The 23,466-nt window shown below is 46.4% G+C and overlaps 5 protein-coding genes across 5 annotated transcripts; all 5 read left to right on the top strand.

Moving 5' to 3' along the window:
- Positions 1-1,825: 1,825 nt before the first annotated feature.
- Positions 1,826-2,496, top strand: LOC119230876 (keratin-associated protein 4-3-like). The gene is made up of 2 exons (XM_037492430.1): positions 1,826-2,073; positions 2,127-2,496. Exons 1-2 carry the CDS (start codon positions 1,826-1,828, stop codon positions 2,494-2,496), a joined length of 618 nt encoding a protein of 205 aa, XP_037348327.1.
- A 3,831-nt stretch (positions 2,497-6,327) lies between these two features.
- Positions 6,328-6,951, top strand: LOC119230878 (keratin-associated protein 4-3-like). Its single transcript, XM_037492432.1, has 2 exons — positions 6,328-6,505; positions 6,620-6,951. The coding sequence occupies exons 1-2, from the start codon at positions 6,328-6,330 to the stop codon at positions 6,949-6,951; spliced, it is 510 nt and encodes a 169-aa protein (XP_037348329.1).
- A 5,138-nt stretch (positions 6,952-12,089) lies between these two features.
- Positions 12,090-12,614, top strand: LOC119230877 (keratin-associated protein 4-3-like). Its single transcript, XM_037492431.1, has one exon. The coding sequence runs from the start codon at positions 12,090-12,092 to the stop codon at positions 12,612-12,614; it is 525 nt and encodes a 174-aa protein (XP_037348328.1).
- A 2,710-nt stretch (positions 12,615-15,324) lies between these two features.
- LOC119230875 (keratin-associated protein 4-5-like) lies at positions 15,325-15,948 on the top strand. The gene has a single exon (XM_037492427.1). The coding sequence runs from the start codon at positions 15,325-15,327 to the stop codon at positions 15,946-15,948; it is 624 nt and encodes a 207-aa protein (XP_037348324.1).
- Positions 15,949-22,354: 6,406 nt separating this feature from the next.
- LOC119231578 (keratin-associated protein 4-11-like) lies at positions 22,355-22,999 on the top strand. Its single transcript, XM_037493283.1, has 2 exons — positions 22,355-22,515; positions 22,633-22,999. The coding sequence occupies exons 1-2, from the start codon at positions 22,355-22,357 to the stop codon at positions 22,997-22,999; spliced, it is 528 nt and encodes a 175-aa protein (XP_037349180.1).
- Positions 23,000-23,466: the final 467 nt, after the last annotated feature.

The following is a 23,466-nucleotide window of genomic DNA, read 5'->3' as shown; positions in this document are numbered from 1 at the left end:
TGCTCAAAGATGCCTCCTCTTCATTTTTCAGTAACACACTTCCATAACAGCTATCCATATCCTGTCTCACTGTTGAAAATAAAGACCTAAGGAGTAAAATCTGATCAATAACTTGAAAAACCAATCAGGGGATGACACACCATCATCAGAGCCATTGATTCAACAGAGACAACAAGATGCTGGTAATAATTTAATAATTAGAGTAAAAGATAAGGACACTGGACAGTCTAACGGGCTGGGAAGTAAGTCTTGAAAACAGAGGATTTGAGTTGATATGCCCTGTAAAACCCACAACAACAAGAATCAGCACCTGCCAAACAGAGAGCTGTGGTCTTGAACCTTCTGAAACAGCTTCTCTCTCTCTCTCTCTCTCTCTCTCTCTCTCTCTCTCTCTCTCTCTCTCTCTCTCTGCAGCCACTTCCCCCCAAACCTCTAAACTAAACTTTAGAGAATTGCTTCTGGAGAAAATGAGTTATCATCTCATACCTCTGAGTCTGACAAAGACAGAACAAGATAACCTGTGTTGGCAAGAAGGTGAGAAATTAGAACTCTGGTACCTGTGGTGGGAAAGCAAACTGGAGCAGTCACTGTGGAAAAGGTATGGGTGTGCCTTAAAAAATTAAAAACTGTGCTCTAACCCAGCACCCCAGTTTTGGGCACACAGCTGAAAGACTTGAAACACAGATCTTGAAAAGAAACTACTGCCATGGTGATTGTAGGGTTATCCACAACAGTCAAGATATGCAACCTACCCAAACGCTTGCTGACAGGCAAGCAGATAATATATTACAATGGGATACTGTTCAGTGATGAACAAGAAAAAGTCCCACCATTTGCAACACCAGGGAGAGACCTACAAGACAAGAAGCTGAGTAATGGAAGTTAGCTACTGATGGGCTAACACTGCAGGAGTCCATGTGTAGGTAGTGTCTGGAATAGACAAATTCACTGAAGCAAAAAATAAAATGACAGTTTTCAGGGGAGGGTGGTATGGGTAATTGTTGTCCAATAGGTATAAATTGGCAGCATGTGAATGAATGACTTTAGAGGTCTTTCTGTGCAACATTGCTAACCAGCTAGCAGTGCAGGGCGGCAAGTTCACACATGTTAAGCCTGAGGTCTCAGGCTAAGGCTATGATATGTTCCAATTCATCAAAACGAAAATATGAAGGTCAATTTTTTACATATTAAGTATACCTCAATAAAGTGAAATAAACATCAAAATTTCACAGTTTAGTTTTCCTCCTTTCAATAATTGTTTCCCACCAGAAGTCTAGAATACGAGTCATGGTTCACAGTGGGGAAGGAATGTTTCCTCCAAGTCTCCTCAACCTGGTGCCAGCGCCCTGGGGCACGTTCGATCCTCCTCTGCCTGCCTGACTCACAGAATGAGCCATGAGGCTGAAATGCAGTTTTGTGCCGCTGGACACCAACATGATGATGGATTCACATTCTTTATCCCGAGAGTGGACACGACACCGTCAAGCCTGACTCGCGCACATGCCACCAGGAGCTGCCACCCCAGGGCAGCTTTCCTTGAGGAGAGAAAGCCAAACCACAGGGAGCAGATGGAGCTGGAGGGTGACTCCTGACACTTTGGGGAAGGGATCATGTTTTCTCTCCTCCTTGACACGTTTGGCCAGGAAGACAAACTAACTTCTTTTGCTAATTGCCAGTTAATTAGGACAGACAATGACAAGGCAGGGAGCTGCATCTGAGCACAGCAGCCTCTTTGCAGGGTATAAAAGGTGACCCAGGCCAGGAGACTCCAAACCTTCCTAGCACCTTCCTGAAAACTCTCCTAGATCCTCCACCATCTGACACCATGGTCCACTCTCGCTGTGGCTCTGTGTGCTCCAAGCAGAGCTGTGAAGAGTCCTGCTGCTGTCGGCCCCAGTGCTGCCAGTCTGTGTGCTGCCGGCCCAGCTGCTGCATCTCCAGCTGCTGCCGCCCCAGCTGTGGCTCCAGCTGTTGCAGGCCCAGCTGCTGCATCTCCAGCTGCTGCCGCCCCAACTGTGTTTCCAGCTGTTGCAGGCCCAGCTGCTGCATCTCCAGCTGCTGCCGCCCAGCTGTGTTTCCAGCTGTTGCAGGCCCAGCTGCTGCATCTCCAGCTGCTGCCGCCCCAGCTGTGTTTCCAGCTGTTGCAGGCCCAGCTGCTGCATCTCCAGCTGCTGCCGCCCCAGCTGTGTTTCCAGCTGTTGCAGGCCCAGCTGCTGCATCTCCAGCTGCTGCCGCCCCAGCTGTGTTTCCAGCTGTTGCAGGCCCAGCTGCTGCATCTCCAGCTGCTGCCGCCCCAGTTGTGTTTCCAGCTGCTGCAGGCCCACTTGCTGCATCTCCAGTTGCTGCCGCCCTAGCTGTGGTTCCAGCTGTTGCAGGCCCAGCTGCTCCATCTCTAGCTGCTACCAGACCACCTGCTGCAAGACCACCTGCTGCAGACCCAGCTGCTGTGTGTCCAGCTGTTGCCGCCCAGCCTGCTCCAGTGCTTCTTGCTGCTAAGTGCCCTGATTTGCACCCAATGTTTTTTGTGAACCAATTTTCTTGATGTTGGACAACTGTGATCTTAAACTGGGTTTGACACCTGAATATATTGCTTCCCCCACATGTTGCTATTTCTCCCTAATGACAACCAAATTTGAATATTCTCTGAAATCTGTCAGCTAACATGTCATCCCAGCTGATATATTTGTTCCCTGCCACAATTTCTCATGTACTAGTATTCTTCTTCTGAAATGAAACTTAATATTCTAGGCATGCAAATATAAGAGCATCTTGACTCAATATTGCTTTCTTGACTTGTCATCCTTTCTTGTCAACTGTTCTGTTCTTCCTGCAGGAAGATTAGATACAGAGGGTGAGGCCAGGGCATCACCTTCATCCCTCAGCTCTCCTGTTCTAAGTAGGAAGATGGCTTCTTCTTACCTTCTTATTGAAGTTAACATTGGTTTATAACACTATAGGTTGCAGGTGTACAGTTTCTTATTTCTTCAGTGTATAATTCACACCACACTCACCACCAAATGTCTAGTCACCATCCACCACCAAGCACTTCCCCCACCTCCCCTCTGGTACCTACCATTCTTTTGTCAGAGGGACAATGGAGTCTTTTCTTTTTTAAAGATTTATTATTTATGTATGCATACAAGAGCTGGGGTACAGGCCAGAGATGCGGGGTGGAGGGGTGAGAGGATTCACCAAAGACAGAGCGGGGAACAGAACAGGAAGATTGATGAAATACATTGCTGAGGGGAGAAGTGGGAGAGAGGAGAGGTCTGCTTCACCACGTGGGTTGCTCCCTGGCCGGCCGGGGACCGAACTCATGCTTCAGAGGCTGCGGATTGCTTCATAGTGTGGTGCTTAGCCTCTTGAGCCACCAGGGAGGCCCGGGACTAGGATTCTTACACATGGAGTCTGAGTAAGGGATTCGGATGAAGGAGCAAGATCTGGGTGGACAGGAAGTGAGGAGCTGATACCTCCAGGAACAGCACTCAACCAGTAGGCAAGAGTCAGTGGATGAGCACCCTAGCTTTTTCCATTTTGGCAGGGCATGTTGTGTTAGTATCTGGGTGTCCTCATGGGATTGAACCCAGCTACCCTCAGGAGTAATCAGCTCATTAAAATGTTCTATTTTGGTTTCTATTCCCCTCAGGTTCTTGACAATTCTTTTAGGATCATCTCCCAAGTAATTCTTGCTCTGACACCTCTATATTTTCAGTTTGCTTCTGAGCACACCCTACCCAAGACACCAGAATTACCAATCTCACACTCAGTGCCCACCTGACATTAGTATTTTTTATTCCCAGGAGATTCCAATATGAGTCAACTTGGGAACCCACATTTTGAGCTGGTCTTATTCGGATTTCTCCACCAGGGACACACCACTCTATCATGAGAATGTATCTGCCTTTACAACTGTTGCATATGATTTTCTTAATCTCTTTGAATTTGTACAGAAAATGTACACTAGTTATCAAGCACTCTTTTTTCATGTTGTTATTTTCCCTCAGGATCTTATATCTGAGACAATGAAATGGAAATCTCTCCCCTAGGGGAAATATACTTGTTGAAATATTTCATGTCCTTCAGATCTACAAACACAAGCCTAGAAAATAAACTATAAATCAAACTTTTACCAAGCAAGATACTATGATAAAAATATCACCAGGGGCTTGAATTTAAATGACCTTAATGATGACATTGAAGGATGTAGACAGGGGACATCCAACTCGTCTTGAATTTGACCTTCAATGCTAAGGTCCTGAGAACACTCTTAGTCCTTCCTGGACAGACAGGGATGGTGGTTGCTGCCCCATGAAACTGGGAAGAGTCTAAACAAAGGCTTGGTCCTCACAGAATATCTCTGACTATGCCAGCCTCATGGGCATCACGTTAGTCACCTCACAGACACGTGTCAACTAAAGATGTTGGGCAGAAAGTCAGTCATACTCTTGCCACCTGTTTGAAGTTCTAGGTCAAAGCTAATCTATAAAAAACAATCTTTTAATCACTGGTTGCCTGTGTGGTGACAGTGCTCACTGCGGTGACGTGTGTGTCCTCGCTGGCTGGTGGGTTTGTTCTCTGTCGTAGCAGGTGTGGGTTGCCTGGGTGTGTCCATTGACCAGACGTAGCCAAGTGCCACACTGAGGATCTGTGCATTTGAAGATGTGTGTGTCTTACCTGAAATGTGAAATAAGTCATGAAAATAATTAAAAATAGCAAATAGTAATTATTGCTTAAGAATAAATGTATGGGCTTGCCAAATTGTGATGCTGACTAATTTGCCTTCAGGATATTCTTTTAGTGGAATTACACGGCTCTGAGATCCTGTGATGTTGCTCTACCGCATGGCATTACAGTTGGGTGTCTCTGTGTGTGAGTGTGTTTGGTCTTCCTGTGAACTGCAAATTCCCCAAGAGGAGACTCTAAATCACATTTGTAACCCCAAGAGCTGGAAACACGTATCTCCAGATAACCAGCTCACACAATTACTTCATGAGCGAGGCAGGAACTTGACACAGGCACTTCTTCAAAGCCTGTGTGAACAGACTAAAGCAGCAGGTCTCCACATGTGTACCTGGGCCCCTCAGCATGAAGGTGATGTGGACACTTGCTAGAAATGCAGACCTTCAAGCACCCCTGCCCCTAATCAGAAACTCAAGGTGGAGCCCCAGGACTTTCAGCCACTCTCTGGATGACTCCCATGTACTTTCCAAAGGGACATTCACTAAGTTGAACAAATGGTACCGATAAGTAATTGAATAAATCAAATATCATTTAAGTAAGTTTGAATTTACTAATATCCATTCACATTTCAAATCAAAACTTGTGCTGTATTTTTCCAGCTTTGGAGGTAAGTTGTCAAGAGAGGCACATTTTGATAATTGATCATATTTTTGCTTCATTGAGAGAATATTTTTATTATGGAAGTGGAATAAAGATGAGATTATACCTTTCAGAAGGGAAGAACGAATCTGGAGAGAAAACATACATGTATAGACACCAAAATAGCCAATTCAGAAACCATGGCAAGCTGTAGTAACAGGAACCATGTTGATAGATTATCCACCAGGGTTTAGGATATTGATGATCCAACCTTTGAAACATCTAACCATCCTGTGGTTCAGAGACCATCAAGTCCAAACAGAGTGGTCCCCTCTCTCATTGCTCAAAATAAGCTCTTTTCCTCTTGTCTGAGCCACAATCCACTCAAAGAAAAGTGATGCTTTCCCCTTTAGTCACTGGAGCAAAGGCATAGGCATGAATATGACTGTCCAAATCCTATCCTGCTGGGGATACAGCAGGGGGAAAGTCAGACCCGTCATTTCAAAGGCCACTACACAGGACAGCCTGTGAAGACAATGATGAGAATGTGGCCAGAAGATGCCAGAAGGTGTGAAGGAGGAGGATATCAAACTGGAGAGTATTTATCACATCCGGATAAGAAACTTTATTTCCTAAAATTTATAATCTGTAAATATTGGGTCCTAATCCCATCCTGATAGGAGACACAGGAGGGGGAGAGCAGGAAGCTGTCTGTGCAGGAAGAGAGTGGTTGAAAGGATGACTGCAGGTGTGAATCAGGGGGAAAAGCACATCCCATGGAATTTCTCTTATTTGGAAAAGAAATTTTGTTTCCCACCACATTAAATATTAAAAGGATAAAGGTGAGTGGGATCAGATAATGACTTAAGTGTTAGGTAAACATAAACAAGGAAAAGGTGCAGGCAACACATCGGTTTAGCAGTATATAAGAGGCCACAATGCCAGGAGACTTCCAAACTCAACCTCACTCTCCTGGAAACCCACCCAGAACCTCCCCCCTCTGACACCATGGTCAACTCCTGTTGTGGCTCCGTCTGCTCTGAGCAGGGCTCTGGCCAGGGCTCCTCCCAGGAGACCTGCTGTGCCCCTTGCTGCCAGCCCACCTGCTGCCGGACCACCTGCTGCACAACCACCTGCTGCAGGCCCAGCTGCTGCACTCCCTGCTGCTCCCCCTGCTGCAAGCCTTGCTGCCCCCCACCTTGCTGCTCCCCCTGCTGCAAGCCTTGCTGCCCCCCACCTTGCTGCTCCCCCTGCTGCAAGCCTTGCTGCCCCCCACCTTGCTGCTCCCCCTGCTGCTCCCCCTGCTGCAGGCCTTGCTGCCCCCCACCTTGCTGCTCCCCCTGCTGCAGGCCTTGCTGCCCCCCACCTTGCTGTTCTCCCTGCTGCTCCCCTTGCTGCCGCCCCAGCTGCTGCATCTCCAGCTGCTGCCGCCCCTCCTGCTGTGGCTCCAGCTCTAGCTGCTGTGGCTCCAGCTGCTGCCGCCCTGCCTGCTGTATTTCTAGCTGCTGCAGACCCTCCTGCTGCCGCCCAGTCTGCTGCCGTCCTAGCTGCTGCATCTCCAGCTGCTGCCGCCCCATTTGCTGTGGCTCCAGCTGTTGCCGCCCTTGCTGTTCTGCTGGTTCTTGCTGCTGAGTGTTCCACTCTGGACCCAGACCCTCCTTGTTGCCCCCAGTCCAGAAAGAGAGCAGCTAAATCAACAGACACATGCATGGCACCCTGGTGTCATGAGTTTACAAACCTCAGGTCCCCAAATTATTACTCATTCTCTTTTGTAACACTTCTCATCACTAGTGAATCAGAAGTAATTTGGTTATCAAATTGCTTTAAAATTCCTAATTCTGATTCCAAATAGAGAAGTATTCAAATAGTCCCCTTCTAGATCTTTCCCTGTGTAATCATTTTCTCTGTAACCCATTTTCATGTGGAATGGTTTGATATTCTCCAATAAAAATTTTTAGCATTCAAAATATTAAGTTGCTTATCTCTCATCATTTCTCATTCATGAAATGTGCAGTGCACACGGCACTCTTCTGTACAACACAGCAGTGCTTGTCCTTGGGAAAAACCCTACACCATCACCAGCACCAAGAAAATGAAATTAACTCAAATGAAATTTGTATTCAGACCAGGATTCAGTCTCACAGCAGAACTGAGATGAGGTTGAAAGGGAGGCATCTTTAAATCTAATATGTCTAACATGGATTAATATTGATTCCCAAAAAGGAGTCCCAAAAGCCATAAACCATACTTGAGTTAAACCAATTTACATATAGACTTAGGATGGAACTATAGAATGGAACAAGTCAGGACTAGGATGAAATCAACTTGTTCAAAATTCTGAGTAAACCACCTGCCAACAGGGCTTCTGCGCATTTTACTTAAACTCTTTCTCCCGAGGCTTGATTTTCCCTAAAGATCACAACCAACCTATCAAGGATGCCACATTGAGTAATCACCATGGGTCACCATGTCTCATGTTACACCTTTATACCGTTCCCGCTCATCACCCATAATCACTGCCTAACACTACTCTGTTGTTCTGGCTGTAATTTTATTTCAAGCCTGTTCTACAAGTGGAATCTCACAAAATCTAACCTTTGGTGATTGGCTTTTTTGCACTCAGCTTTATGTCCTTGGGATCATGCCAGTTTTCTGTGTATCAGTAACTTGCTCCTTTTATGGCTGAGTAGTATTCCACAGTTGTGGAAGTGCCAAAGTGGTTTATTTATCACTTCACCCGTTGGAGGATTTGGATTGTTTTTTGTCCTTATTTTTTGTTTATTTAGTATTCATTCATTCATTCATTCATTCATTTTTTTTATAGGAAAGAATTTATTGAGGCTCCTACTTACAGGCAAACATGATTACTTTTCAGTTGCAAGACAAGCTGTCTTGACTGAGTAAATTTGTCCATGTGTTCTATCTCTTGTTCCTTATGGCTTTTAAAATTCCATAAAAAAACATTGGATAGTCTTCTTGGACAAATACTTTTAATATTTCTTATAAGAAAATTAGGTTTTCCTTGGAGAATCTTAGTGTCTTTTTTATAAGCACTCATTTTTTATAATCATTTGTTTTTATAATCATCAATTAAATTTGGATAGGCAGATAGAGACAAAGAAGGTAAAATCTGCTCCAGGTGCATAAAAGCAGGTTCTGTTAATTTCTGTGGAATATGTATTTACGCTCAACATTCAGGAGATTTCATTTCATTTAGCAATAACCTGGGAACATAGTTTTTTTTTTTGGTAATGATAAATATTTATTTATTTATTTGTTTGTTTATTTATTTTAATAATAAATTTTATTTTTATATTCCCCATACAGTTGCAACCCCCCCTTTCTGATCCCAATCCCTCCCCTCCCACCCCCCACCCCCCAAAAGTGTCTCTGTTTCATAGTTTTTTGTTGATTCTGATTTTCACTTTCTTATAGTTATTCATTTTCCTGGTCCCTTATTTAAGTTTTCTAGATTCCTGCTATGAGTGAGACCATCCGGTATTTTTCTTTTTCTTTCTGGCTTATTTCGCTGAGCATGATCCCTTCCAGCGCCATCCATGTTGCTGCAAATTGCATGTGTTTATCTTTTTTGAATGCTGAGTAATATTCCATGGTGTATATGTACCACATCTTCTTGATCCAGTCATCTATTTTTGGGCATTTGGGCTGTTTCCAAAGCTTAGCTATTGTAAATAGTGCTGCTATAAACATAGGGGTGCAGGTGTTCTTTGGAATTGATGTTTCTGTGTCCTTTGGGTAAATACCTAGGAGTGGAATTGCTGGATCATATGGAAGCTCTATGTTTAGTAGGTCCAGAAATCTCCACACAGCTCTCCATAGTGGTTGGACCAGTTTGCACTCCCACCAACAGTGCAGAAGAGTTCCTTTTTCTCCACACCCTCGCCAACATTCGTTGTTGCTAGTTTTTTTTAATATGTGCTATTCTCACTAGTGTAAGATGGTATCTCATGGTAGTTTTGATTTGCATTTAACCTGGGAACATAGTTTTAATGATGCATAATGTTCCAAGGGACTAGATCACTTTCCTAAGTAATTTTAACTCAAGATTATTATTTAGGCATTTGTTATATGTTTTATTTTGAATATAAGCCTTTTTAGAAAAACACAAAAGAACATATATATTCTATAACAAAATATTTATTTATTTTTAAAGATTTATTTATTTATATATACAAGAACTGGGGTATAGGCCCGATTCACAAGAGGGTGAGAGGATTCACCAGAGACAGAGCGGAGAACAGAACAGGCAGACTGACTGAAATACACTGCTGAGGCGAGCAGCGGGTGGGACAGGAGAGGTCTGCCATGCCATGTGGGACCCTCCTCGCTGGCTGGCCGGGATCAAACTGGTACTGCAGAGGCTTCGGACAGCTCCACAGTACTGCGCTCAACCGCCTGCGCCACCAGGGGAGGCCCCACATGAATACTTTAAAAATGTGAAACTACATGACTACATCTGAGAGCAGCTAAAATCCTAGGGTAAACTTGAACTTAGGTAGGAGGAAGGCAGGAGAACCATGAATGGAAAAGAAAATTGGAAAAATAGTAAACTATATGCATTTTGGAAGAATGGAAAGTCAGGGATATCCAGACACTGGGGGTGCCACTGAGCAGAGATGGGAAACAGACCTAAAAGATAATAAGAAGTAAGTGTGGGATAAATGGCCGTAAAAGTCACAATGGAAATGAATACCTTTAAAAGGGATTAGGACAGCTAGAACCCTAGTGTCAGGAGTTTACAAACAGACCCACGGACTGATGTGCAAACCTCGGGTCTCCAAATTATTACTCATTCTCTTTTGTAACACATGGCATTACTAGTGAATCAGAAGTGACAGGAAAATGTGGTTATCAAATTGCTTTAAAATTCCTAATTCTGATTCCGAATAGAGGAATAGTCAAATGGTTCCCTTCTAGATCATTCCCTATGTAATAATTTTCTCTGTAACCCATCCAGCACTGTCCCCACCGGAAGTAAAAATAAAAGGAGAGGACAAGAAAGAAAGGAAGGAGCTACTACAGCATCCATTAAATCGAAACAAATTTCATGCACAGGAAAAACTCAATATAAATGAAATTGTGAAAGTACTGGAAGAACTCAAGAGGGATGTCCAGACATAATCTTAGCATATTTTAAAACACACGCACACTAGTGAACAACAACAAAAAAAAACAATTTAGATAAATAGATATGATTTCACAGATTCATTTCTACGCCCCAATCATAAAAGTGTCTCACCAGCAACTCCTGTCTCCAAATACAAGCCCTTAAGGAAACTCAGGGTTGCAGTGATTATCTGTGAGTGGTTCTCTGCTGCGTTTGAAATTGCTTTTTGTTCGCGCATCTGCTGTGGCAAGGAAGAGACACAGGACCTTGCCAACAAAGCGCTGCGTCTGGCCTGTCCGCGTTATGCCAGCACAGGCTCAGACACAGGCCAGCTCCACGCGGGCCAGTCCGGGCCCAGGCTGCTGTCTCGCTGCTGTGTCAACCTGGATCAGGCCAGGTTAGGAGCAGAAACTGCTCAGAACAAAAAGGCATCACCAGGAGCTCTCTCATGCCCCTATGTGGCCCCAGGGCAGAGGAGCCCCCAAGTCCTCCCATGCAAGCTTCTCCAGGGGGTTCCTGAGGTTTCTCAGCAGCCCTGGCCTCCTCACACCCTGCAATGACATCCCATCCAGCACCATCCCCGTGGGACAGTGATGAGCTCCTGCTTCTCTGTGAGCCCCTCCCAGGCCAGCCCTCAGCCTGGGCCAGGCTCCCTCACAGCCCTCCCCAAGGGCAGGGTGTCTACGCCCAGCTCTCTCGTCTTCAGACTCAGTTTCCCAAGATGCGCCATCTGCTCCTGATGGATCGTGACGGCACCAACCCGGCAATTTTACTTGTAAGGTACCCAGACATTTATCTCATGCAGCCCTGACCTAGAGCCCCCCAGGTAGTTCTGTTGCTCAGAGAAGAGTGGAATGGCCCCCTTGTCCTTTGTCAGTTCCTCTCTCTCATGCCAGCATCCTGGGTAGGTATTTTGGACATATTTATTACCCAAATTGTAGTTATGATCTCATGGGTGTGTGTGAACTTCCCAACTCATCAAAACATACAGGTTCAACAACGCCAAATGTTTGCAAATTGGGCATACTTTACTACAGCAGGAAAAGAGCCAACATCAAACTTTACAACTTAGTTTTCCTCTTTAAAAGTGACTTGTTTCCCATCACAGAGTAGAAAAAGCGCATCATGTTTCCTCCAAGTTTCCTCTTCCTGGTGCCAGCGCCCTGGGGCACGTTCGATCCTCCTCTGCCTGCCTGACTCACAGAATGAGCCATGAGGCTGAAATGCAGTTTTGTGCCGCTGGACACCAACATGATGATGGATTCACATTCTTTATCCTGAGAGTGGACACGACACTGTCAAGCCTGACTCGTGCACGTGCCACCAGGAGCAGCCACCCCAGGGCAGCTTTCTTTGAGGAGAGAAAGCCAAACCACAGCGGGTGGGCAGAACTGGAGGGTGACTCCTGACGCTTCAGGGAAGGGATCATGTTTTCTGTATTCCTTGACACTTTGACCAGGAAGACAAACTGGCCTCCTTTGCTAATTGCCAGTTAATGAGGTCAGACAATGGCGAGGCAGAGAACTGCATCTGAGGACAGCAGTCCCTTTGCAGGGTATAAAAGGTGACCCAGGGCCAGGAGACTCCAAACCTTCCTAGCACCTTCCTGAAAACTCTCCCAGATCATCCATCCTCTGACACCATGGTCCACTCTTCCTGTGGCTCTGTGTGCTCCAAGCAGAGATGTGAAGAGTCCTGCTGCTGTCGGCCCCAGTGCTGCCAGTCTGTGTGCTGCCGGCCCAGCTGCTGCATCTCCAGCTGCTGCCGCCCCAGTTGTGTTTCTAGCTGCTGCCAGCCCAGCTGCTGCATCTCCAGCTGCTGCCGCCCCAGCTGTGTCTCCAGCTGCTGCAGGCCCAGCTGCTGCATCTCCAGCTGCTGCCGCCCCAGCTGTGTTTCCAGCTGTTGCAGGCCCAGCTGCTGCATCTCCAGCTGCTGCCGCCCCAGCTGTGTTTCCAGCTGTTGCAGGCCCAGCTGCCGCATCTCCAGCTGCTGTTGCCCCAGCTGTGGCTCCAGCTGTGGCTCCAGCTGTTGCAGGCCCACCTGCTGCATCTATTGCTGCTGCCAACCCACCTGCTGCAAGGCTACTTGCTGCCAGACCACCTGCTACAGACCCAGCTGTGTGTCCATCTGCTGCCGCCCAGCCTGTTCCATCGCTTCCTGCTGCTGAGTGCCTGACCTACACCCCATTTTCATCACTCAATGCTGATATCCTCCCACCTGAACCAATGTGTGACACCAATACTATAAATGCAATTCCGACTCATCTTACACTCAGCTTGGTCTCAAACATCCTGCCTGACCCACATTACTATTTCTTTCTCAAATGAAACAAAATTGACTTTTTTTTATATCAACCGACATGCCATCCCAATTGATATATTTGTTCCCTGCCCCATTTTCTCACATGGAGATATTCCTACATATTAAATAAATCTTAATTTCCAGACAGAAAAATATAAGCACCTTGTGTCTCATTACTTCCCTTTTGATTTGCCACATTTGTCATCTCTACCTGTCGATTGTCAGTTGTTCTTCCTGCAGTTAAGAGTAGATATAGCTTGAGGTCCGGTTTCCACCTCTGTCCCTTAACTCCTTTTTCTAGGAGGGAAGTTGATGTCTTACAGCTGGGACTCTGGGACTCCTGCTGGGGACTCTTCTGGTGAGGGAGTGAACTCAGGGCAGTACAGCCCTGGAGGAGCTTATGCACCAGGTCCAACACTCCACCAGCGGAGGGAGCTGGTGGGCAAACACCCCAATGTGTCACCTGGAGCAAGGGTGTGTGCCCATCTCCGGAAATCCTCTTGGGATTGAACCTCGCTGCCCTCAGAAGTAATCTCCTCATTAAATTGTTCTGTGCTTACTTCACCTTTCTCAGGTTTCTTACAGCTCTAAGATTATATTCAAAATAAACTATTTGCTCTCAAGCCTTAACTTTTGGCTCTGGTCCTGAGGGCACCTACCCAAATGTGAGCATCAGTGCCCTTCAAGAATCCTTCATAATATACTAGTGGTCACCAGTTTCTCGGTGAGCTCTTGAATTTACTATACTGAGAGGCAAGATCCTTTGAATATTTGGCTGTTTTTTCTCACATGTGTCACACATTGCATTTGGAGCAGTATCTCTACGTGCTTCCAAATCACTATAGATACAGGTCAGGACACACGCCCACTGCCCATGTTGGCACCTCTCATCCGAGGGGAGCTGTGTGAAGGGCAGACCCCTCGAAGTTGTAGGCCTTTTACTGGGATTCACTGAACGCGGAGCCTAAACTGGGACACAGTGGAGGGCGGGTGAGGACAGCTCTCAGGGAGATGTCAGGAAGAACCTGAGGGAAGCAGGAAAGATGAGAGAAGAAGCTGAGCCCAGGTGGGTCTTCAGGTGATTTGTATCCTCTTGAGGCCACAGAGCAGGGTACGAATGGTACTTCAGCCGCTCCCCACCTAGAGAAAAGGCAGGTGGGCTTTTTTGCCCTATGTCAGCTGCACTCTCTGAGGACCCTGCTAGTGGCTAGAGGGGGCAGAGAGGATAGGAACCTCTGGGTGTGGCAGCTCCTAGAGGCTGAGAACAATTACCTGGAGAACAGAGTGAGTCCCTAGGTGTCTGCACTCACTCTTGTGTGGGCGTGAGGGCATTTATGGCTAAAGGGATCAGGTGAATATCATATAGTCCACCCCTGGCATTTCTCAGGTGGTCTTATTTCTCGGCAGCCCATGCCAACTACATGGTTCACAATGTCTAGATAAATTTAGTAGAGGAGGGTTGTCCCCATGACAAGGGAAATTAAACAAATAACAATGGGGTTACTTCTAATACAGAGGCAGAAAGTATACAGAGGAGAAAGTATAAGTAAGTTAAAATCACATCCTTCATAGTTGTCATTCTTTATAGAAATAGAACAACAACAACAAAAAGCCATCAAATTATTTGATCAGCCAGAACAATCCTGAGGAAAAAGAATAATTATGGGAGTATCACACTCTCTGACTTCAAGATGTACTACAAAGCCTCAGTAATCAAAACAGTATAGTATGGGAACAATACACAAATCTAGGGAATAGAACCCAGAGCCAGAAATAAATGACACATATGGACAACTAATTTATGACAAAGTTACAAAGAGCATAAAATAGGGAAAGGAAAGTCTCTTCAGTAAATGGGGTTGGAAAAATTGGAAAGTCACATGCACAAGGAAAAATTTTTAATATGAATGGGATAAGGAGTAAAAATGATGCTACCTCAAGCAGAGTCAGGACCGTTCTGTAGATACAGAATCCAAACATGTAAATGAGCCAAGTAACCGCGTAAGAAATGGAGGGATTGGTAAGAACTATGTAAATAAATTTCCTGTCAGAGTTTAACATTTGAAATGTCCAAGGAAACCAGTTCCAGTGGTGGAAAGAAAGCAGGGTCATATTCACAGAGGACTGTCCCTTTCCTCATTGCTCAAAAGTGACCCTCAAATAGATCTTTTCATCTTGTCCTACACAGATGGGATTTCTTCCTCATTGGTCATTGCAACAAATGAACCAGAAATATGATGGTCCTAATCCCATCCTGATAGGAGACATAGGAGGGGGAGAGCAGGAAGCTGTCTGTGCAGGAAGAGAGTGGTTGAGAGGATGCTTACAGGTTTGAATCAGGGGGAAAAGCACAACCCATGGAATTTCCCTCATTTGGAAAAGAAATTTTGTTTCCCGCCACATTAAAGGATAAATGTGAGTGGGATCAGATAATGACAAAAGTGTTAGGTAAACAAGGAAAAGTTGCCAGCAACACATCTGGTTTGGCAGTATATAAGAAGCCGCGATGCCAGGAGACTTCCAAACTCAACCTCACTCTCCTGGAAATCCACCCAGAACCTCCCCCCTCTGACACCATGGTCAACTCCTGTCGTGGCTCCGTCTGCTCTGAGCAGGGCTGTGGCCAGGGCTCCTCCCAGGAGACCTGCTGTGCCCCTTGCTGCCAGCCCAGCTGCTGCCAGACCACCTGCTGCACAACCACCTGCTGCAGGCCCAGCTGCTGTACTCCCTGCTGCTCTCCCTGCTGCAAGCCTTGCTGCCCCCCACCTTGCTGCTCCCCCTGCTGCAAGCCTTGCTGCCCCCCACCTTGCTGCTCCCCCTGCTGCAAGCCTTGCTGCCCCCCAACTTGCTGCTCCCCCTGCTGCAGGCCTTGCTGCCCCCCACCTTGCTGCTCCCCCTGCTGCTCCCCCTGCTGCAGGCCTTGCTGCCCCCCACCTTGCTGTTCCCCCTGCTGCTCCCCTTGCTGCCGCCCCAGCTGCTGCATCTCCAGCTGCTGCCGCCCCTCCTGTTGTGGCTCTAGCTCCAGCTGCTGTGGCTCCAGCTGTTGCCGCCCTGCTTGCTGTATTTCTAGCTGCTGCCGCCCCTGCTGCTGCCGCCCAGTCTGCTGCCGCCCCAGCTGCTGCATCTCCAGCTGCTGCCGGCCCTCCTGCTGTGGCTCCAGCTGTTGCCGCCCCTGCTGCTCTGCTGGTTCTTGCTGCTGAGTGTCTGGCTCTGGATCTAGACCCTCTTTTCCCACCCTTCAATCTGGAAAGAGAGCAGCTAAATCAACAGACACACGGCACACTGGTGTTATGAGTTTAGACAGACCCATGGACTGATGTGCAAACCTCCGGTCTCTACTTTATTACTCGTTGTCTTTTGTAACACATCTCATTACTAGTGAATCTGAAGTGATAGTCAAATTTGGTTATCAAATTGCTTTAAAATTCCTAATTCTGATTCAAAATAGAGGAGTATTCAAATGTTCCCCTTCTAGATTTTTCCCTATGTAATCATTTTCTCTGTAACCCATTTTTCATGTGGAATGGCTTGGTATTCTCCAATAAAAATTATTAGCATTCAAAAGTATTAAGTTGCTTATCTCTCATTATTTCTCATTCATGAAATGTGCAGTGCACATGGCACTCTTCTGTACAACACAGCAGTGCCTGTCCTTAGGAAAAATCCTACTTCACCATCACCACCAATAAAATGAAATTAGCACCAATGAAATTTGTATTCAGACCAGGATTCAGTCTCACAGCAGAACTGAGATGAGGTTGAAAGGGAGGCATCTTTAAATCTAATATGTCTAACATGGATCAACATTGGTTCCCAAAAAGGAGTCCAAAAAGCCATAAACCATGAATTAACTTCAACCAATTTACATATAGACAACTCGGGATAGGATGGAATCAGAGTTTGTTCTGAATTCTGAGTGTACACCTGCCAAGGGTGTCCGAAGAATCAGAATAGATGTTGATAGAGGATTGGGTCACCACCTCCAGCATGGTCAAAGAATGTAGTGTTTAAGTTTCGGTCTGTGCATTTTACCTAAATTCTTTTTTTAAAAAGATTTATTTATTTATTTTATACAAGCACTGGGTACAGTCAGACGTGTGGGAGGGTGAGAGAAATCACCAGAGCCAGAGCAGGGAACAGAACAGGCAGACTGACGAAATACACTGCTGAGGGGAGCAGCGGGCATGGCAGGAGAGGTCAGCTGCGCCATATGGGATCCTGCTGGCAGCGGGGATTGAACTGGCAGAGGCTGCGGGCAGCTTCGCAGGCCAGCACTCAACTGCTGCGCCACCAGGGGAGGCCCCTACCTAAATTCTTTCTGCTTTTCTCTAAAGATCACAACAGTCACCTATCAAGGATGCCACACATGAGGAATCACCAGGGCTGCAAAGGAAAGCCACACTGATATATCACCTTGCTCTGTTATGATGGCAATTATTTAATATTAAATGATAAAATAGGTAACAGGTACCAATGAGAACATGGAGGAAAGGAACCCTGGTGCCCTGTTGGTGAGAACATGAATTAGTCCAGCTAATAGGAAAATAGTATGGGTTCCTCCAGAAATAAAATAGAGCTATCATTGGGTCCAGCAATCCCACTTCTGGTTGTATTTATGCTAAGTGACTGAAATCAGGTTCTCAAAGAGGTACCTGCCTTTCCATGTTTATCACACCATTATTTCAATAACGCACTATAGGAAATAGGAGTCTATCAAAAGAGGAATGGAAAGGAAAATATGGTGTATATAGAAAGTGGAAGCTATGCAGCCTTAAAAAAAGAAGGAAATTCTGCTCTTTGCAACAACGTGAGGGAACCCGCAAGGACATTAGGGTAAGTCAAATAAGCCAGACACAGAAAAATTAAATGCTGAATGACCTCCCTGATGTGTGGATCCCAAAATAATCAAACTCACTGAAGCAGTGTGTAGAGTGCTCAGTGCCAGGGGCAGAGAGACAAGGAAATGGGGAGATGTTGGTCAAAGGTGCAAAGTTTCATTCTGCAGGTGGAGTAAGCTCTGGAGATAACCATGCAGCGGGGTGATGAAGGCTGGCAATATGATTTTGTGTACTTAAAATTTCCTAAGAGGGTATGTTTTATTTTGTGTTCTTACAATTAATAAAAAAAGATTTTTTTTTAATTTCAAGCCAGATTATGAATTTTCCGATTTATTTTCAGATCTTCAAGAATCTCCTCATTTCTCAAGTAAAAATTTGAAGGGGGAAAATCAATAAAGAATCAGTGGTATAAAGGAACATGGTCAACAAGACATGTTCCCTTTTCACTATAATTCACCTCATTTGATAGTCTACTTTGAAATAACCATAGATTCATTGGAAATTGGAAAACAGAAAGTACAGCACAGTTCCGTGTGTCCCCCGGCCCACACCTCATGGTTACATCTTATAAATCACAGTTTATAGCAAGGCTAAAAAATTGAGTGCAATTCCTCCTTCAACCCCTGATTTCTGCATTAATGTGTTCCAGCAGGAAGACATGCTGCATTTTGAATACTCACCAGGCATTAACTGTATTGGGGTTCCAATTTACCTGAGTAATCAACTCTGTACCCCTTTGGGTCATTATTGCTACATATGCTTGGTGGGGTGTTATTCCCTAGAAGGTGACCTCCTCTTATCTGGGTATGGTGCTTTAGATCTTAGAACTGGCTCGGTCCAGATATTGAGTAAGGTATGAAGACGTTCCATTGGGATCACTGACCTCAGTCAAGAGTTCATTCTCTTTTTTAAAAAACTGTTTGATGTAACATTGGTTTCCAACTCTGCAAGTGATTCAGAGGTACAGGATCACACCTCTTCAGATGTCCGTCACCACACCACACCCCCCACCAAGGTACCCACACTGTAGCCCACTGGGTTATTCCTAAGTTCTTCCAAACACACACACACACACACACACACGTGCAAGTACCATTGTTGGCTGCCTATATCTTGTTCTGAGGGTCACCAGGCTTTCTAATCTATATGGGCGGGTGTTGGTCACACAACTTTGCCCCAGTTGCCAAACCTGGAGCCCATCAATCATCATGCTCACCTTACCTCTCCTAGGTAACTGTTTCTGCAGCCTCTGCTAGTTGATGTCTTATGACCCCATCACTCCTAAGCAGCGCATTTCTGTGCCAGTATGCCCCACCCTCTGCTCTGACTGTACAGATGAGGCATTACTGACTTTCTCAGTGATGCTGCTATTACCTGTTCATCCCTCATTCCCTTAGTTAACAGGTTGTGCCGGTCCCAGGGAGCATTTAGTCATCTGGGTTTCCTGTGCTTATGACTAGATCCTCCAAGCACATCCACTTATCTCACTGTTTGATCTGTGAGATACCAGATTAAGTTGTACCTGTTCTCCATTGTTTTGTAATGTTACCTCACACTTAGCAGCTCAAAGCAACACAACTTAATTATTTCAGAGCTCCGGGTCCCTGGGTTTTCTGGTTCTTAGTTTTTCACAAGACTGCAGCCAAGGTGTTAGCTTCACTGGGGTCTCCTCTGAAGGTTCATCTGGGGAAGGCTCCACCTCTAGTTCACACCTGAGGTTGTTGAGAGGGTTCAGTCCTCAGGGGCATTGCGGTGAAAGCCTCATTCCTTGATGGTGGTGAGGGAGGCTGTGCTCACATCTGAATCATAAAGATCTCTGGGCCTCCCCAGTGGTGCAGCGGGTTGAGCACCACGCTGTGAAGCTCTCCGCAGCCTCTGCAGCACAGGTTCGATTCCTGGCCGGCGAGGGAGAAACCCACATGTCTCCTGTCTCGACCACTGCTCCCCTCAGCACTGTCTTCGGTCCGTCTGCCTGTTCTGCTCCCCACTCTGTCTCTGGTGAATCCTCTCATCCTCCCGTGCCTCTGACCTGTACCCCAGTTCTTGTATAAATAAATAAAATCTTTAAAAAAATGAATCATAAAGATCTCACCCATGTAGCTGGCTCCATCAAAGGCAGTGTGAGACAGAACTGAAATCTCAGGCTTCCATCACTCAATCACTTGATGTTTCCTTACACTGTTAGCTGCAAGTGCCCACGGAGAGGGAATCACACACAAAGAAGAACAAGAGGTAGAAATCCTGGGCCTAAGCAAGTTATCGTGGTGAAAGATTACAAGGGGTTTGGTCTTTAAATGGTCCTAAGTATGGATTATGCAGGATGTCTCAGATGGTGATCCACTCGTTCTTGTGTGCTTGCGACCTACCTGAAGTTAACCCTGAAATGCTGAGTGCTGTGGACTCTCTCCACCCTAGGAAACAGGGATGGTGGTTGCCATCCCATGGAATTACTGGGGAGAGTTTAAACAAAGGCTTGGTCCTCACAGAACAGCTCTGACCACGCCAGCCTCACAGGCATCACATCAGCCACCTCATAGGCACGTGTCAACTAAAGGTGTCAGGCAGAAAGTCAGTCACACTCTTGCCACCTGTTTGAAGTTCTAGGTCAAAGCTACTCTATAAAAACATAATCTTTTAAACACTGGTTTAAAGTCTGTGTGGTGACGGTGCTCACTGCGGTGACGTGTGTGTCCTCACTGGCTGGTGGGTTTGTTCTCTGTCGTAGCAGGTGTGGGTTGCCTGGGTGTGTCCATTGGCCAGACGTAGCCAAGCGCCACACTGAGGATCTGTGCATTTGAAGGTGTGTGTGTCTTACCTGAAATGTGAAATAAGTCATGAAAATAATTAAAAATAGCAAATAGTAATTATTACTTATGAATAAATGTATGGGCTTGCCAAATTGTGACGCTAATTTGCCTTAAGTACAAATCTTTACAGTGCTATGTCGTGTAATCAGTAGTTGAAATCCTCTAATGTTACTCTACCACAATCTATATGGTTGTGTGTGTATTTGTGTGCTGCATGCTCACACACATGAGTTTGGTCTTCCTGCAGACTGCAAATTCCCCAAGAGGAGACTCTAAGTCACATTTGTAACCCCAAGAGCTGGCAACATGTGTCTTCAGAAAACCCACTCACACAATTACTTCATTAACGAGGCAGGCACTTGACACAGATCCTTCTTCAAAACCCATGTGAACAGATTAAGGCAGCGGGTCTCCATATGTGTACCTGGGCCCCTCAGCATAAAGGTGATATGGACAATTGCTAGAAATGCAGACCCTCGAGCCCCACCCCCCTATCAGAAACTCAGGGTGGAGCCCCAACTATTTTCTCATGTATTTTTGAATCAGATCCTCACTAATAGAGGATAAATAAAAATCCTTTTAAAAGTTTGATTTTATCAAAACATTCACATTTCAAATTGAAAATGTGTGCTGAGTATTTCCCATCTTTGGAGGTAAGTTCTAAAGAGAGGCACACTCTGATTATTCAACTTTTGTTTTTGTTTCATCAAGAAATGAATGAGAGGGCCCTCTCTGGTGGCACAAGGGGTTAAAGTATCAATGCTATCTATCAAGCTATCGCCAGCCACTGCAGCATGAGTTTGATCCCTGGCCAGGGAGCTGACCCACATGGCACAGCAAACCTTTCCCATCTCGCCCTCTGCTCCCCTCAGCAGTGTATTTCAGTAGATCTGCCTGTTCTGCTCCCCACTCTGTCTCTGGTGTGTCCTCTCACCTCCCCACACCTCTGGCCTACACCCCAGTTCTTGTATGCATAAATAAATAAATCTTAAAAAAAAAAAAAGAACAGTGAGATTGGTAATAACAGAAACTGTGTAGATAAACTGCCTAACAGGGCTTTAAGAACATGACGCAGGGCCTCCCCGGTGGCGTAGTGGTTGAGGGCTGGGTTGCGAAGCTGCCCGCAGCCTCTGCAGCGCCAGTTCGATTCCCGGATGCTCCCCGGCCACCGGAGGAGGGTCCCACATGGTGCGCAGACCTCTCCTGCCACCCGCTGCTCCCCTCAGCAGTGTACTTCGGTCCTTCTGCCTGCTCTGCTCCCCGCTCTGGCTCTGGTGAATTCTCTCACCCTCCCGCGCTTCTGACTGTATCCAGTGCTTGTATAAATAAATAAATAAATCTTAAAAAAAAAAAAAAAAAGAACATAATCCAAAGATTGAAATATCCAAGGAAACCAACTCTAGTGGTGGAAATGACAGCAAGGTCACACTCACAGAGGACCATCTCCTTCCTCATTGCTCAAAAGCGACCCACGAAATCAAATCTTTTCCACTTGTCCCAGCCACAACCCACACTATGCAGAAGGGATTCCTTCCCCATTGGTCATTGAAACAAAGGCACAGCCAGATTTGTCCCTATCCCAAGCTGGTGGGAACATTAAGGGAGGGTAGGAAATGTCGTTCCAAAAGTTAAATATCTTCTGACGCTCTCTGAGAAGGATGATGATGAGAGAGGGGTCTACAAGATGCCAGAGGGTATGAATCAGCAGGAAAAGCAGATTGGAGAGTGTTTATCACATCTGAAAAAGTGTGTTTGTTTCCAACAAGTTTTAGCCCTTAAATTAACATACATTCTTGTGTAATCTGATAATTATCTGAAGAGTAGGTAAACAAAAACAAGGAAAACAGAAAGATGATACACCCTCCCCAGACAGTATATAAGGGCTCTGGCACAAGGAGACTTTCAAACTCTTATATCTCACTCTCCTGGAAACCCACCCAGCACCTCCACCCTCTGACACCATGGTCAACTCCTGTCGTGGCTCCCTCTGCTCTGAGCAGGGCTGTGGCCAGGCCTCCTCCCAGGAGACCTGCTGCGCCCCTTGCTGCCAGCCCACCTGCTGCCGCACCACCTGCTGTGCGACCACCTGCTGCCAGCCCAGCTGCTGCTCCCCCTGCTGCAAGCCTTGCTGCCCCCCACCTTGCTGCTCCCCCTGCTGCAAGCCTTGCTGCCCCCCACCTTGCTGCTCCCCCTGCTGCAAGCCTTGCTGTCCCCCACCTTGCTGCTCCCCCTGCTGTAGGCCTTGCTGCCCCCCACCTTGCTGCTCCCCCTGCTGCTCCCCTTGCTGCCGCCCCAGCTGCTGTATCTCCAGCTGCTGCCGCCCCTGCTGTGGCTCTAGCTCCAGCTGCTGTGGCTCCAGCTGCTGCCGCCCACCCTGCTGCATCTCCAGCTGCTGCCGCCCCTGCTGTGGCTCCAGCTCTAGCTGCTGTGGCTCCAGCTGCTGCCAGCCCTGCTGCCGCCCCTGCTGCCGCCCCTGCTGCTGCCTGCGCCCCGTCTGTGGCCAGGTCTGCTGCCAAACCACTTGCTACCAACCCACCTGTGTCATCTCCACCTGCCCCCGCCCCACGTGCTGCGCTACACCCTGTCCCTCTGCCTGTAATCTGTGATGGCCTCACAGATCCATAGAGTGCATTGCTCCCATCAGGCACTAGGAAATGGACTCCTTAGCTGCCAACTCCTCTTCTGATGTGGCATGCATTTCCTCTGGGAAATGGCAGATGAAAACACTTGTCAAATAATTTGATCCCAGGCCAAAGGCTTCAAATGCAGACCAGCAAAATCTTCATTCTGAGTATACACTGATTGTGATGGCCTCACTTAACATTGTTTCCCCATGTTCTTAATAAACAGCCACTTCCCTTGATATTGATCTGATTTGCAATGATTTGTGTGTGTGTGTGTTTTCTATTGTGTGCATGTGCACGTCTTATCATGTCACACCATGGAAGTGCTTCAAATGCGGGGATCTGTTGGCACTGAGGTCCCACTTGTCATTTATTGTATTTTAAGTTTTACCATTTACGACATGGGGAACGTTCCCCCCATGCTGCCTCAGTTTTTTTGTGAAATGGGT

Source organism: Talpa occidentalis, unplaced genomic scaffold (assembly GCF_014898055.3).
Source record: "Talpa occidentalis isolate TD23 unplaced genomic scaffold, MPIMG_talOcc4v2.1 talOcc4.7, whole genome shotgun sequence".
Classification (NCBI taxonomy): Eukaryota; Metazoa; Chordata; class Mammalia; order Eulipotyphla; family Talpidae; genus Talpa; species Talpa occidentalis.
Note: the sequence above shows the minus strand (reverse complement) of the source record. Positions and strands in the feature narration are given on the sequence as shown.